Source organism: Mesoplodon bidens (genome assembly GCF_964165515.1).
Source record: "Mesoplodon bidens genome assembly, chromosome: 3".
NCBI classification, from domain to species: domain Eukaryota; kingdom Metazoa; phylum Chordata; class Mammalia; order Artiodactyla; family Ziphiidae; genus Mesoplodon; species Mesoplodon bidens.
In genome coordinates, this window is record NC_138178.1 from 45,523,229 (window position 1) to 45,537,707 (window position 14,479).

The 14,479-nt window shown below is 42.3% G+C and overlaps 2 protein-coding genes and 1 pseudogene across 4 annotated transcripts in view; all 3 read right to left on the reverse strand.

Annotated features, from left to right (window-relative positions):
- Positions 1-10,277, reverse strand: part of RAB27A (RAB27A, member RAS oncogene family) — an 82,143-nt gene extending 71,866 nt beyond the window's left edge. The window contains exons 1-2 of the mRNA XM_081227052.1: positions 10,214-10,277; positions 8,919-9,018 (exon numbers count right to left, since the gene is read on the reverse strand). The gene's annotated coding sequence lies outside the window, so the exon portion shown is untranslated. The remainder of the gene's footprint in view (positions 1-8,918; positions 9,019-10,213) is intronic.
- Positions 10,266-14,478, reverse strand: PIGBOS1 (PIGB opposite strand 1). 2 transcript variants are annotated; one of them, XM_081227058.1, is made up of 3 exons: positions 14,184-14,478; positions 11,826-12,064; positions 10,266-10,349 (listed from the first exon to the last, which is right to left on the reverse strand). In XM_081227058.1, exon 2 carries the CDS (start codon positions 12,007-12,009, stop codon positions 11,845-11,847), a length of 165 nt encoding a protein of 54 aa, XP_081083184.1. In that variant the 5' UTR covers positions 12,010-12,064; positions 14,184-14,478; the 3' UTR covers positions 10,266-10,349; positions 11,826-11,844. The 2 variants fall into 2 exon arrangements, with proteins under 2 accessions (XP_081083184.1, XP_081083183.1); XM_081227057.1 differs by lacking the exon at positions 10,266-10,349 and having other exon boundaries at positions 10,994-12,064; positions 14,184-14,474.
- On the reverse strand, positions 12,241-14,057 carry LOC308614015 (methyltransferase-like 26; annotated as a pseudogene). The gene is made up of 2 exons: positions 14,043-14,057; positions 12,241-13,183 (listed from the first exon to the last, which is right to left on the reverse strand). The product of its transcript is annotated as a methyltransferase-like 26 (transcript).
- Position 14,479: the final 1 nt, after the last annotated feature.

Genomic DNA, 14,479 nt, shown 5'->3' on the forward strand with positions numbered 1-14,479 from the left:
CAGTTGGGTCTCCACTGCCGCTTCCCGGAAGGCACGAAACCTTAGGGGGTTGTTTTCGTTCTGAGACACAGTGGTGACACTTACAAACTGCCACGGGATCGGGCGCTGCAAGGTATAGTTTGGTGCCTCTCGCCAAATCTGCTCCCCTAAAAGCCATTTTCTAAAGGTGTTTTCCAGGGCATCAGGTCGGTGTGTCCACCTTGTAGCCAGAGGTGTTGAGCGGCTGCAAAGTCAGCCCTGCCCGCGGTTCCTGAGGCCCGGGGGTGCTCCAGCTCACAGTGCCCCCTTGGTCCGGCTCCCCAGGGACCGGATCCGCGCTGGGCATCCGGCTCTGCCACTGTCCATCCCACCCCGCCAGCTCCTCACTCGGGGGGCCTGGACATGGCCTTCCTGGAGTAAGAGAAAGCTCTGGGATTCTTGAAAATGACCGGGGGAAGGGGGGAAGGGGGGAGAGTAGTAGAATTCTAGCAGGAAAAAAATATATTTCTGGAAGGAAACGGGGTCTCTACTCGTACAGTCTAGTTCAGATTATAAAATCGCTCTCAGTTAAATTTCCGAGTATTAGAGCAATTCGTTAAAAAAAAAAAAAAAGCAAAGTACAGTACTTGAAAGAATAGCCCCTGTACGGAGAAATCTGCGAGCCTTTGCTGCCCCCCAGCGGCTTCCTTCTCTCAGTGCCGACGGTTTTGCGTGGGCCGCTTGGACCTGTGGCTGTGAGGCAGGTTGGGGCCACCAGGTTCCCACTGAGAGGCAGCCGAATTCTTCTCCAGTGGCCTGGGGGTCTGAACAGTGGCTTTTGGGCCTGCCCCGTGGGCTTTCAGGCAAAGCACTTCTGAACTAAATAATTCTACTTCTAAGCAAAAGAAAATGACTGGAAGCCCTCGTCTACTGTCTCTTACTATCTGTTCTATCTCACTGATTCTTCTTGCACCACAAATTCCAGCTGTCTCAGGGCGACCTGCCCAACTCCATCATTCTTTCAGTCTATAACTACTCACAGTTTGCACTACAGTACAATTAGCTTCTCAGATTCACATATAGGATGAACCATAGGAAATTGCCAAATATTGAATATACATTCAATTTAATAGTTCCAAATATAACACAGTGATCTCAGAGTTAGGGATAAGAGATTTCACCATAGGGTTATGCTTTCAAGGGATATTTCCCAGGGAAGAGAAAGGCCATCAAACTGTTGTTGATGGAGGTTAGGACAGGAAAAGTAGCCCGATGTTCATGTGTAGAGGAAGTCTTAGGAGTCACTGATCAGCTAAGATCTAGGGGGACAACAATGCAGCAACCGCTAATGGCTCATATAAGGAGAGCTCCCCCTTCAGCCCTCCCCACTCCTGCAGCCAGGCAGGGCTGTCACCAGGAGTTTACCAGGCAGGAGATCAGAAAATAGCGATGCTGTGGCCCATTTGTCGTCACCCATTCATTCATTTCATTCAGTGAGTCAAGCACTGTGTTAGGTACTGGAGAGGCAATAGTGAACAAGGTAAATTGGTCCCTGCCCTCAGGGATCCTGCCCTCAGAGAAACCAAGTTAACTCCAGTGCAGTGAGATACGATCCTTGATAAGGGAAGTTAAAGAGTGTAACTGGAACACAGATAAGTGACACCAAGTCAAGACTTCCCAGAGACAGTGATGTATAGATTCAGAAGGATGAATAAGAGGGGAAAGCGAGAGAGGAGAGAATTTTAGGAAAGAGAGCAGAGGAATGGTCTGGAGGCAAAAAGAGAGAATGAGATATTGGAGCAACTGAAAGAAGTTCGGAAAAGCTGAAAAACTGAGTGGAAGGAAGCAATCAAAGAAACTGCAGAAATGAGCAGAGGCTGGAATATGAAGAACCCTGGAATGCTTATAATAATATTAGCTAACATTTATTGACCATTTACTCTGAATCAGCCAATATGCTAAGAACTTTACATATATCACCTCATTTACGTCTCACAATTGCCCTATAAAATAAGCACTATTCTTGTCCCCATATTACAGATGAGGAAACTGAGCCTTAAAGGGATTAAGCAACCTAAGTTCATATAGCTAATAAGTGGCAAAGCCAGGACCAGAACTTAGAACCCATTTTCTTAATGGCTATAAGGCGAAGAATGGGCTGGGGAGGCCAGTTAGCATACTGAAGTCCAAGTGAGGGATAATAGTGATCTGGTTTAAGGCAGTGGCCCTGAGGATGAAGATGAATGGACAGATTTGAGATACTTAAGAGAATGAATCAAGAAGACTTTGTTAGGGACTTCCCTGGTGGCGCAGTGGTTAAGAATCCACCTGCTAACGCAGGGGACATGGGTTCAATCCCTGGTCCGGGAAGATCCCACATGCCGTGGAGCAACTAAGTCCATGTGCCACAACTACTGAAGCCCACGCACCTAGACCCTGTACTCTGCTGCAAGAGAAGCCACCACAGTGAGAAGCCCATGCACCAAAACAAAGAGTAGCCCCCCGCTCGCCGCAACTAGAGAAAGCCCACACGCAGCAACAAAGACCCAGCGCAGCCAAAAATAAAAATCAATTAATTAATTAAAGAAGAAAAAGAGGAAGACTTTGTTGTAGGGGGTGAAGAAGAGGGAGGAATCCATGGAGGCGCCCAGATTTCTGGTTTGGGCAACTAGGAACCCCTGAGCAAAAGGAAGAAAGCAACAGGGAAGGAGAGTGAAATAGGCAATAATAAACAAGTTTAGGACATTTCAACTCTGACATACCAGCACCAGCAGAACATCCAAGTGAAACTGTTTAGTATGTAGTTGAATAAGTTGGTCTGAAGCACAGAAGACGTGAACTGGAGCTATTACCAAGGGGACTCAAAGACATGAGAGGCAATGAGCTAGTCTAGAAAATGTGCTGAGAGGGCAAAGAGGGGGCTTGGTGCAGAACCCAGAGGATCACTCAGTATTTAAGGCATTGGCAGAGGAAATCCAAAAAAGGAATTTGAGAAAAGTGTGTCCAGAGGAAAACAAAGAGAGAAAGTTATTACAGAAACTAAGTATATTAAACCCATCTTGTGCACCAGTTCAAAATCCTCCCCACACCACTTCTTACTCCAGCCACAGAACTGGTCACAGTATACCTCTTGCTTCCAGCTCTGGAGCTTCTCTGACACTGCAGGCTACTGCTTGAAACATGCAGAGTCCCAGCTCCAGTTACATTAATAGGATTGAAATGGGAGGTATCAATACAAACTCATGATTTTTAATATGGAGAAATAGAGTTATGTATAGATATGTATTAAGTATATACTTTCCAGCTCCATCTGCTAAGAGGTCCTAGAAGTATATCATAGTAGCTATGAACACACTTAGCACTCAGATCTTGATTTCTAAATACCCTTTTCCAATAAAAGGAACCAAAGACATGATCTTTTATATATAAAATCCTGAAGAATCTACTAAAAAACTATTAGTGCTAATAAATGAAATATGCAAAGATGCAGGGTGCAAGATCATTACACAAAAATCAGTTGTATTTCTATACACTGGGAATGAACAATCAAAAAAGGAACTTTAAAAAAATCCCATTTATAATAGCAACAAAAAGAATAAAATACTTAGGAGATGCAGGATTTATACACTAAAAACTACAAAACACTACTGCAAGAAATTAAAGAAGACTTAAATAAATGAAAAGATACACCATGTCGTTGGATTGGAAGACATAATATTGTAAAGATGGCAATGCTCCCCAAAGCAATCTGTAGATTCAATGCAATCCCTATCGAATTCAACACTATTTTTACAGAAAAGGAAAAGCTGATGCTAAAATTCACATGAAATTGCGAAGGACTCCAAATAGCCCCCAAAAAAATCCTGAAAAAGAATAAAGTTAGGGCTTCCCTGGTGGCACAGTGGTTGAGAGTCCGCCTGCTGATGAAGGGGACGCGGGTTCGTGCCTCAGTCTGGGGGGACCCTGCGTGCCGCAGAGCGGCTGGGCCCATGAGACATGGCCGCTGGGCCTGCGTGTCCAGAGCCTGTGCTCCGCAACGGAAGAGGCCACAACAGTGAGAGGCCCACATACCGAAAAAAAAAAAAAAAAAAAAAGAATAAAGTTAATTTACACTTCCTGATTTCAAAACTTAATACAAAACTGCAGTAATCAAAACACTGTGGTATTGGCATAAAGACAGAGATACAGATGAGTGGAATGGACTTGAGGGTCCAGAAATGAGCCCATAAATCTATAGCCAATTGATTTTCAAAAAGAGTACCAAGACCATTTGATGGGAAAGAACAGTCTCTTCAACAAATGGTGCTGGGAGAATAGATATTCACATGTAAAAGAGTGAAGTTGGACCCTTTCCTCACACCATATATAAAAATTAACTCAAAATAGATCAAAGACCTAAATCATAAGAACTAAAACTATAAAACTCATAGAAGAAAACATAGGCAGAAATCTTCATGACCTTAGATCAGGCAATGGTTTCTTACATGTGATAGCATAAGCAGAAGCAACAAAAGAAAACTGTATTAGACTTAATCAAAATTTAAAATTTGTTCACATCAAAGGATACTCTCAAGAGAGTGAAAACACAATCCACAGAATGAGAGAGAATATTTGCAAACCATATATCTGATAAGTATATAGTATCAGAATATATAAAGAGCTCTTACAACTCAACCACAAAAAGACAATCCAATTAAAAAGCAGGCAAAGGACTAAAACAGACATCTCTCTAAAGAGGATATAAAAGTGGCCAACCACATGAAAAGATGTTCAATGGCATTAGTCATTAGGGAAATGCAAATCAAAACCATAATGAGATACCACTTCATACCCACTAGGTAGGCCATAACATTTTTTTAAAAAAGAAAAGACAAATAACAAGTGTTAGCGAGCTATAGAGAAACTGAAACCTTTATACATTGCTGGAGGGAATGTAAAATGATGTAGTCACTTTGGGAAACAGTTTGGCAGTTCTTCAAAAAGTTAAACAGAGAATCACCACATATGTCCCAACAAGTTTATTCCTAGAAATATGCCAAAATTATTGACAACGGGTATTCAAACAAATGCTTGTACACAAATGTTCATAGCAGCACTACTCCAAAAGGTTCCAAAAGGTGGAAACAATCTAAACATCCATCAATGGATGAATGGATAAAGAAATTGTGGTATATCCATACAATGGAATATTACTTGGCCACAAAAAGGAGTGAGGCACTAATACATGTTACAACATGAATGAAACTTGAAAGTATACTAAGTAAAAGAACCTAGTCACAGAAGGTCACATACTGTATGATTCTATTTATATAAAACATCCAGAAAAGGTAAATCCATAGAGACAGAAAGCAGACTGGTTGCCAGGGCTGTGGGGAAGAAGAATAGGGAATGACTGTTTACTGCACATCATCCTTTTGGGGTGATGAAGATGTCCTGGAACTCGACAGAAGTGATAGTTTCACAATATTGTGAATGTACTAAATGCCACAGAATTGTATGCTTTAAAATGTGTTATGTGAGTTTTGTTTCAATTTTTAAAAAAGAACCAGACTCCTAGAGTCAAAGCTTCATCTAAGAAAAGGATGAGCCAGAAAGTAAAGAAGTGCTCAGAGAATGACAAGGACATATCAAAAGGACACAGACCCATCTGGGGGAGGATTATTCCTCAGCTAAGAACTTGCTTATTTTAACTGGGACTGTCAATATATTTTTGTTTATAAGCTACATTAACAAAACTTACCTTTCAAAAATGTCCACTGTGAATGTCAAAGTATATTCTTGAGTATTTTATACCTAGTTGTAAATTTTTTTAAGAAGTCTTATTTTACACTTGTTAAACTACAAAATTATTTTCAGAAAATGCTTAAACATTACATTTCATATTTGAAATAAACATTAAAAAAAATAAAGACACAGACCTACTAGAGAATGGACTTGAGGATATGGGGAGGGGGAAGGGTAAGCTGTGACAAAGTGAGAGAGTGTCATGGACATATATACACTACCAAACATAAAATAGATAGCTAGTGGGAAGCAGCCGCATAGCACAGGGAGATCAGCTCGGTGCTTTGTGACCACCTAGAGGGGTGGGATAGGGAGAGTGGGAGGGAGGGAGACGCAAGAGGGAAGAGATATGGGAACATATGTATAACTGATTCACTTTGTTATAAAGCAGAAACTAACACACCATTGTAAAGCAATTATACTCCAATAAAGACCTAAAAAAAAAAAAAAGGAATACAGGAGCCAGCTTGAAAGGACTCCAACCAGCCAAATCTGGGACAATTTGAACATGTAGTGATTGTCAGGATTGTCTTCATGAGCATGGAACTAGAACATCACACAGGGACCTGCACTCAGAATTTTAATGCTCTGCAGTCACTGTCTTAAAATTCTTAATAATTTTACCCTTGAATTTGTGTTTTATAAGTGAAATCTGATGGCACAATGGAGGATGCTGGAGGCTTGAAGCCTCTGCAGACACATGGCTCTGACTCCTGCCACTGCCCACTCCTCACCCCCTGGGCCCCTGGGCCCTACCCAGCCTTGCATTCACTACCTTACTCCAGGGCAGTGACTAAGTCACCTTGGCTGGGGGAGGCCCACATTCCGCCATCACCTTCCACCTGGCCAGGAGCCTGGGTGTGAGAGCAGAAGGGATCAGGGTTGAGCCCATGCCCCATGGCACCATGGGGCGGGCAAGAAGGCAGGTATCACTACCGTAGTCTGGTAGCACCACAGTACATTCTATGTGCCACTCAGCAGGGGGCTCCTGCCACCACCACCCAGGAATCAAGAGCACCCCAGCATGGAGGCTACAATCCCTGGGGGGTGCACATTCACCATGGGTTGGAGTGGTGGGTCCATGAGAAGAGGAGATTGACTTTCTCATCCTCATCCAGGGCTGTGCATCTTCATTCTGCACTAAGCCCCACAAATCATGTGGCTAGCACTGGTGACAGTAATAGACTGTAACTCACTGAACAAAATAGGAATCCGTGAATCATACTGACAGATCATTTCTGCAGTAGTCCTACCAAAAAGGTATAACCTGAATCTGTCTAATCATGAGGAAGCATTAAACAAACCCAAATTAAGGGAAATTTTACAAAACAGACCAGTATTCTTTAAAAATTTCAAGATCATGAAAGGTAATGACTAAGGAATGAGAATAAATGAAACCAAAGAATCATGACAACTAAACTCATATGCAATCGTGAATTAGTTCCCAGACCAGAAAAAAAATTTTGTCTTGCTCTAAAGGACATTAATGGAACTTGGTAGAGTTTGGATGAAATCTGAGATGAGATAATAATATCCTATCAACCTTAACTTCCTGATTTTGATTATTATACTATAATTATAAATGAGAATATCCTTGTTTTTAGGAATTGCACACTGAAATAGGGGTAAAAGGGAATCACATGGGCAACTTATTGTTCTCAAAGGGTTTAGAAAAACAATAATGTGTGTGTGTGCATATACATACACACACATATATAGAGATTAAAGCAACTGTGGTTAAATGTTAACATTTGTGGAATCTGAATAACGGGTATATGAAAATTCTTTGTACTTTTTCTTTAAGTCTGAAATTATTTCAAAATAATATCTAAAAAACTTTTAGAATTCTCTTCAGGAAATCCCATAGGATCAAGTTTAGTGGCCCCCTTGAAAATCCACCATTGTCTAGGCTTTCCCCCTTTAACTCTCTTATTCTCCCTATCTTGCCCTCCTGACCTTGGAGTTAGAATGGATTTGTGATGAGACTGCAGAACCACCACCTGATTATGTTACCTGGGAAGGCCCTGATGATACTCCTTTCACTGAGGCACTGGTGAGGAGGCCACTGACATCTCTGAAAAGCACAATGGTGGATGTACTTTATGAGCTGAGACTGACAGAAGATGCTGCTGCAACAGGACTCCTGAGTATCAATTAGAAACAAAAGAATGCCCAAATGGCAAAGAACAGATGGCAGGCCATAAGTACTATAATGGGAAGCCAGGCTGGGGTGCAACCAGGATGTCTTGACCCACAGAGATCTGTGATGGTGGCTTATAGGTCATGATGTTCTGAAGGAAAAGATAGATGGGGTGTTTTTGTTTTGAGGAGAGAAGGGGTGTTTCTTGACTCAAATATTTTTTAAAGAAAATCAAGAACTAGTGAGCAGAAGGCTGTCAGTCTCCACAATGGCAATCATGGTCTTTCACCAGTTTCCTGATTTAAGTCATTTCACAGACTTAGAGCCAATGACTGAAGAAGCTGTATTCACCTGAGGAAGGTGAATACCACAAGAATTATACCAATGCCACAAGAATTATATCATAAACTTTCCTCTGCTCCTACCAAGAGACCAAGGCCTTCAACCAGGATAAATGTGCATTGGGGAAAGAGGAATTCAGACTTTGATGACTGCAAGATCTGAGCTGAAACTGTTACAAGGAGGCTCTAAATACTACCACAGTCCCTCAGTTTAGAGTGGGGGCTTGTGGGGGTGATAAGATAAATGCAGGTTTGGCCCAAATTTGTTTTACAGGACCCACTCTGTCATTCCATAGGACACATTCCATAGGATACATACATATACTCAGTAGCTGGCAGAAACCTCACACTGACCTTAAAGGAAGAGCCCCTGCCTTAGTCTGCTCAGACTGCTAATAAAAAAAAACACCATTAAATGAGTGGTTTAAAAAACAGATATTTTGGGCCTCCCTGGTGGCGCAGTGGTTGAGAGTCCGCCTGCCGATGCAGGGGATACGGGTTCGTGCCCCGGTCTGGGAGGATCCCATATGCCGCGGAGCGGCTGGGCCCGTGAGCCATGGCCTCTGGGCCTGCGCGTCCGGAGCCTGTGCTCCGCAACGGGAGAGGCCACAGCAGTGAGAGGCCCACATACCGCAAAAAGAAAAAAAAAAAAAAAAAAAAAAAAAAAAAAAAAAAACAGATATTTTTTTTCTCACAGTTCTGAAGGCTATGGCGTCCAAGATCAAGGTGCTGGCAGATTCAGTGTATGATGAGGCCTTCTTCCTGATGTGCAGACAGCCACCTTCTTGCTGTATCCTCACATGGGCAAGAGAAAGAGCATCTCTCTTGTATATTTTCTTATAAGGGAACTAATCCCATTGATAAGGGTTCCACCCTCATGATCTAGTTACCATCCAAAGGCCCTACCTCCAAATACCCTCACATTGGGGATCAGGGCTTCAACATATGAATGGGGAAAAGCATTCAGTCCATACCACATCGTTATTGTAGAAAGGACCAACTGAAAGCCCCTAAATCTGCTTCCCCTGGCTCCAATAGTAAATTACAAGCAATTCATGCAAAAAATATGCAGACGTTAATGCCACCTTCAAAGATATGAAGTATATGGGGTGGGGGGGTTCTCTCCATAACACCATTCAATTCACCTCTCTGCGCCCTGCAAAAACTAAACAGAAAAAGTTCTCAGGACAGATGGTGATGGTGGTCACACAACAATGTGAATATATTTCATGCCACTGAAATGTACACTTAAAAATGGTAAAAACAATAAATTTTATGTGATGTATATTCTACACCACACACACATACTAGATGGATTATGGCAGGAAACAATGGACTACCTCAACTGCAGCTGCTATTCTGGATGCAGTGTTGTTTTTTTTTTTCTGACAGTTTTGTTGAGATATAATCCCACACAGTAAAGCTTTAAAGTGTACAATTCAGTGGTTTTTAATATATTCACAAAGCTGTCATTGATCACCACTATCTAGTTCCAAAATATTTTCATCATCCTAAAAAGTAACCCTATATCCATTAGCAGTCACTCCCTATCCCTCCTTCCCCTTAGTCCCTGGGAACTACTAATACACTTTGTTTCTACACATTTGCCTATTCTGGACACGTCATATAGAATCATACAATATATGGCCTCTTGTGCTCAGCTTCTTTCATGTTTTCAAAGTTTATTCATGTTGTAGCACATATCAGTATTTCATTCCTTGTTATAACTGAGTAATATTCCATTGTGTGAATATACCACATGTTTATCCATTCACTGGCTGAGACATTTGGGTTATTTTCACTTTTTGGCTATTATAATAATGATTCTATGAGCATTCATTTACAAATTTTTGTGTAGACATATGTTTTCACTACTCTGGGACATATGTCTAAAAGCAGAATTGCTGGGTCATATATGGTATCACTATGTTTATCTTTTTGAGGAACTTCCAAACTGTTTCACAGCAGCTGCACTGTTTTATAGCCTCACCAGCAATATACGAGGGTTTCAACTTCTCCACATCCTTGTCAACACTCATTATTTCCCCTTTTTGACTGTAGTCATCCTAGTGTATGTGAAGCGGCATCTCACTGTGGCTTTGATTTGAATGGCTGCAGTACCTTTACTGGAAAAAACAAAAAACAAAAAACAACTCATTCTCTGGCACTTGGTATGTGACTACCAAACTGACAAACCCATCCTTCTCAAAAGGAGGATCAAGAGCAGTTCAATTTCACATGATGTTAAATAGGATTATCATTCCTTGGATAACAGGATTATATATTCTTGCCTACAGTCACAGGCAGGAATACACTTGACTGTGTATCCTGTGGGAAGAGTCTTTTTCCCTGGCCTCACCTTTGGGCAGGACCTTGTGACATGCTCTAAACCAGCAGACTCTGAGGAGACATTTGCCACAGCTGAGCAGACATTTACAATTCATGTTTCCTTTCAGTCTCTCTCTCCCTCTTAATCCTAAACTCTGTCATATCGCAGACAGGGGCTACCCCTTGAGCCTGGGGCCCACAATGAGAAGACACACAGAACAGAACCCCAGTCTACCGACAGACAAGCCAAGCCTGTCACACAGTAGATATCTGGTATGTGTTTTAAATTTACATATATTTTTCAGTGTGCATAGAAGAAAAACAGTCTCAAAAGCTCAAACTATTAAAGGTGCTAATTAAATCAATGTATACTGAAAAACAGTCATTTTCACTTTGTTCATTCTGTATTGTTTGGGTTTTTTTTAATGAGGTGAACGTGTACTACTCTGTAATTTTTTATTCACTTTTTTTTAAATTACCTATGCTGGTCTCAACATAGTTTAGATTAAGTTACAATGAATTTACTTTTCAAAAAAAATCAATAAGAAATGAGCTGATTTAAAGCATTTTGTACATATGTGATTACATTTAAGCTTTCATTGTTAAAGTAGTATCAGTTCTTAGCGATTTCCAAAAAACCCTTTAACTACGTGAATAGCTTCATAATAAATTAACTCCTCCCTGACCATCATTATAATGCAAATTTGCTTGGTGGGTTAAGTAAACAGAGCTGTGGCTTGTTTGCCACCCTATGTGACACCACCTACCTTCTCAAAAACCTCCATTTGATCTGAGCCACCCCAATTCTCAATTCACTCCTCCATTCTGCCTGGGATGAGAAAGGGCTGGGATTGAAAGACTTCTAAAGTATATTAAAGCAGGCTAATTGTAGGCTAACTGAGGGGCATCCTGCCTGAAGTTAACTCGGTTAATTTCATCTACAAACACAACTGTAAACAACATTCCCAGCTAGTTTATACAGTCTAGACTGCCAATGTATAGGCCACATTCCCAGAAAAAAGAAGCTTCAACTAAGAAATAAAATATTCCTTAAGACATTAATTTTTGCTTAAAAGGAAAGTACTAATCTGTCCTGGTGAAAAGACATAAAATGGCAAATAAAAATACAGGAAACATTAAAATTGACAGTGCTAGTTTTAAAACTAATTTAAAATCATAATCTATGATTTATTTACAATTAATATATATTTGATAACTTTTTACTAGATTATTTATAGTCAATGTATAATTTCAATGGAACTTTAAGCAATTACAGTTCGACTCCATGTAGTATTAACTTTTCTTCTCTTCTGATTCTTGTACCAATTTCAACTTTTCTTTTAATTCCTTCTGATCTCTGGAATACTGTTCAAATATTGGTTGATAAATATATATTCCTCCAGCAATTCCAAGGATGCTAGCAAAAAGCAGTTGTGGAAAAGTCAATCTTCCAAACATTTTTTCAACAAACACCGCACAGTGCAAGGGTGGTTTCCAGGATATCTCTTCAGATCTGTATACAAAGAAAATGGGAAGCAAAGCAGTAACTTAGCACAATATCCTTTATAAAGACTTCATGTCACAACTTTGCTCCTGCATGAACAGTATTTTTGTCATAATATGTAAATATGCTTATTGACCTAACTAAAATAGGAATCCAGATACATAGGGAATATGAGAAATGTCGGTTAGGGGATGGGGTAAGATAAAGCTAAATCCTATTATAGAATGTTTTCAGTGCTTTTGGGTTTTTTTTTGGTTTGTTTGTTTTTAGACAGCAGGAAACACTTTATTCCCAGGCTCTCAGCAGCCCTGTGGCCACTGGCTAAGAATCCCCAGTGTGGGGAGGGCCAGTTCCCGTAGTCTGGCCCAGAGTGGCAGGGGCTGGTGGTCTGGGTTTGTCCCAGGGACACAGGCATGGCGGAGAAGGGGTTACTCTTTCCGGAAAATTAGGCACTTGTCGTTGGCTGGTATGTCCACCATCCTCTCCAGGAGCAGCCCACTGGCCTGGCCCAGGTCCTCCAGAAGGGCTGTATCCCGCAGCCCCCACTCTGGGTTCCTGCATCTGAGGATCAGGTCAAAGTCCACGTTACTCTGGGGAGAAATCTTCCCGTTGATAGGTGATGATAGGTGATGAGGAGCACCTTGCGTTTGAGCAGGTGTCCTGCTGCTCTGAAGAGCCCCTCGGCCTCGGTGCAGCTCAGGGGGCTGATGTGGCTCATGTTGATGCTGAGTAGCAGATCCAGAGATTGCGGCAGGATCCCACCCCACTGCTTCCAATCTCACCTCACGCCCAGGTACAGCGGGGCCCTCACGTTGGATAGTCCCTGGGCCTGAGTGGTGGCCAGGATGCTGTCCAGGCAGCTCTGATCCACGTGGTTCAGCTGCCACTCGGCGTGGGGGAAGGCCCGCCCTAAGTGGGCCGTGTGCTGGCCAGAGCCCGAGGCCAGCTCGAGCACGCGGCCACCGCACACAGCCGCAGCACGTGCAAGATGGGTTCCTTGTTCCGTTCTGCGGCCGCCGCCACCAGCGTCTTTCTAGTCCTGCGCGGCGCGGTCCATTGGCAGTGGTAGTCCAGCGCAGCTGGGCCCGTCGGGAGTGGTGGTGCGGTACCGCGGGGCCTGTCGGGAGTCTTCAGTGGTTTTAATGGATGATTTTTTAAATGGCAATAGTGTGAGAGAGGGGAGAAGCATACTCTTTATGCCTTTAAAAGCATACCAAAACTACTGAAAGAAAGAGCCCCCCCCCAAAAAAGTTGAAAGTGATTGCCAATCCCATCTGGAAGTAGGAGAGATTTCTTTCTTTTCATTATTAGCCTTTCTTTACTATTTTATGTTTTTTTAGCAATATGTATGATTAAAAACAATTTTTAAAAACAAGCTAAAAGATTTTCTAGTTCCTTTTGATGCTGTAGTAGGTACATATTGACATCACCTCTAAGTCATTTGCCGTCAATTTTTGACAAAAATATAACGGGGATTTGGCTGGTTTTACTTTGAACAATTGAGGAGTTAAGGCTCTAGAACTTCTCAGAAAATTATACTCCTTGCTATAGTCTATAGTCTGTGAGAAGTCCTACAGTTGCAGGAGACCCTAAGCAGATGTTTATGAACGAGGAAAGCAGAGCGAAGAATTTACACGTTTTCTTTATTACAACAATATTTCACAGCCTCCTAAACCAGCTCCCAAGGTCACAAAAATCAATAGGAGTTTAATAGTTAGTAGCTTGCTCTTAATATATTGCTAAAATTGTCATTTAAACTAATCGGGGGCGGTGGGGTGGGGGGGAGACTGTTTTCTCTTGGACTCTACAGCTAACTGGATAAATGACAACTTCACCAAGCTTGGTCTGGTTCAATGACCGCTAGGAATAAGAAAAGGAAACATTTGCAAGTCAGCTCCTTGGAAAACAGACAATTAAACCACACAAACACGGGAAGGTTCCCCTTCTGCCACTAGCTCGCTGAGTAACCCTGACCAAGTCGTTTAACGTTTGGGGGCCTCATTTCCCACAGGCTAAATTACCCCTACCCTGCCTACGTCGTTCAACAAATATTTATTGTGAGATCACCCAAAGAGTGCAATGTTACACCAACACCTCCGTTTGTAATGATTATTACTATTATCATTACCATTCGGAGATCTCTGACAATTCTGCTCTGGCTCCGCGCCGCCTCCCGCCTGCCCCCGCAGAGACGAGATCCGGCTCCTTTCAGCAGTTTCCGGACCGCCAGCCGCAGAGACCACGAAGCCAAAGGAGGGCAACAATCCTCGAGAAAGAAACGTAGACTGGAAAGCAGGGACGAGCCCGCAGCGAAGCGCAGAAGCGTGGCCTGAACATGCAGCACTGCGCCACGGGGACGCGCAGCAGGGACCAGCCGCGGGCGTGGGCGTAACCAAGTTAGCCTTTCCCGGCTACCTCCGCGCC

Bases quoted from the DNA above. Each gene is read 5' to 3' on its own strand.
- PIGBOS1 (XM_081227058.1), bottom strand. From the start codon at position 12,009: ATGTTTGGAAGATTGACTTTTCCACAACTGCTTTTTGCTAGCATCCTT.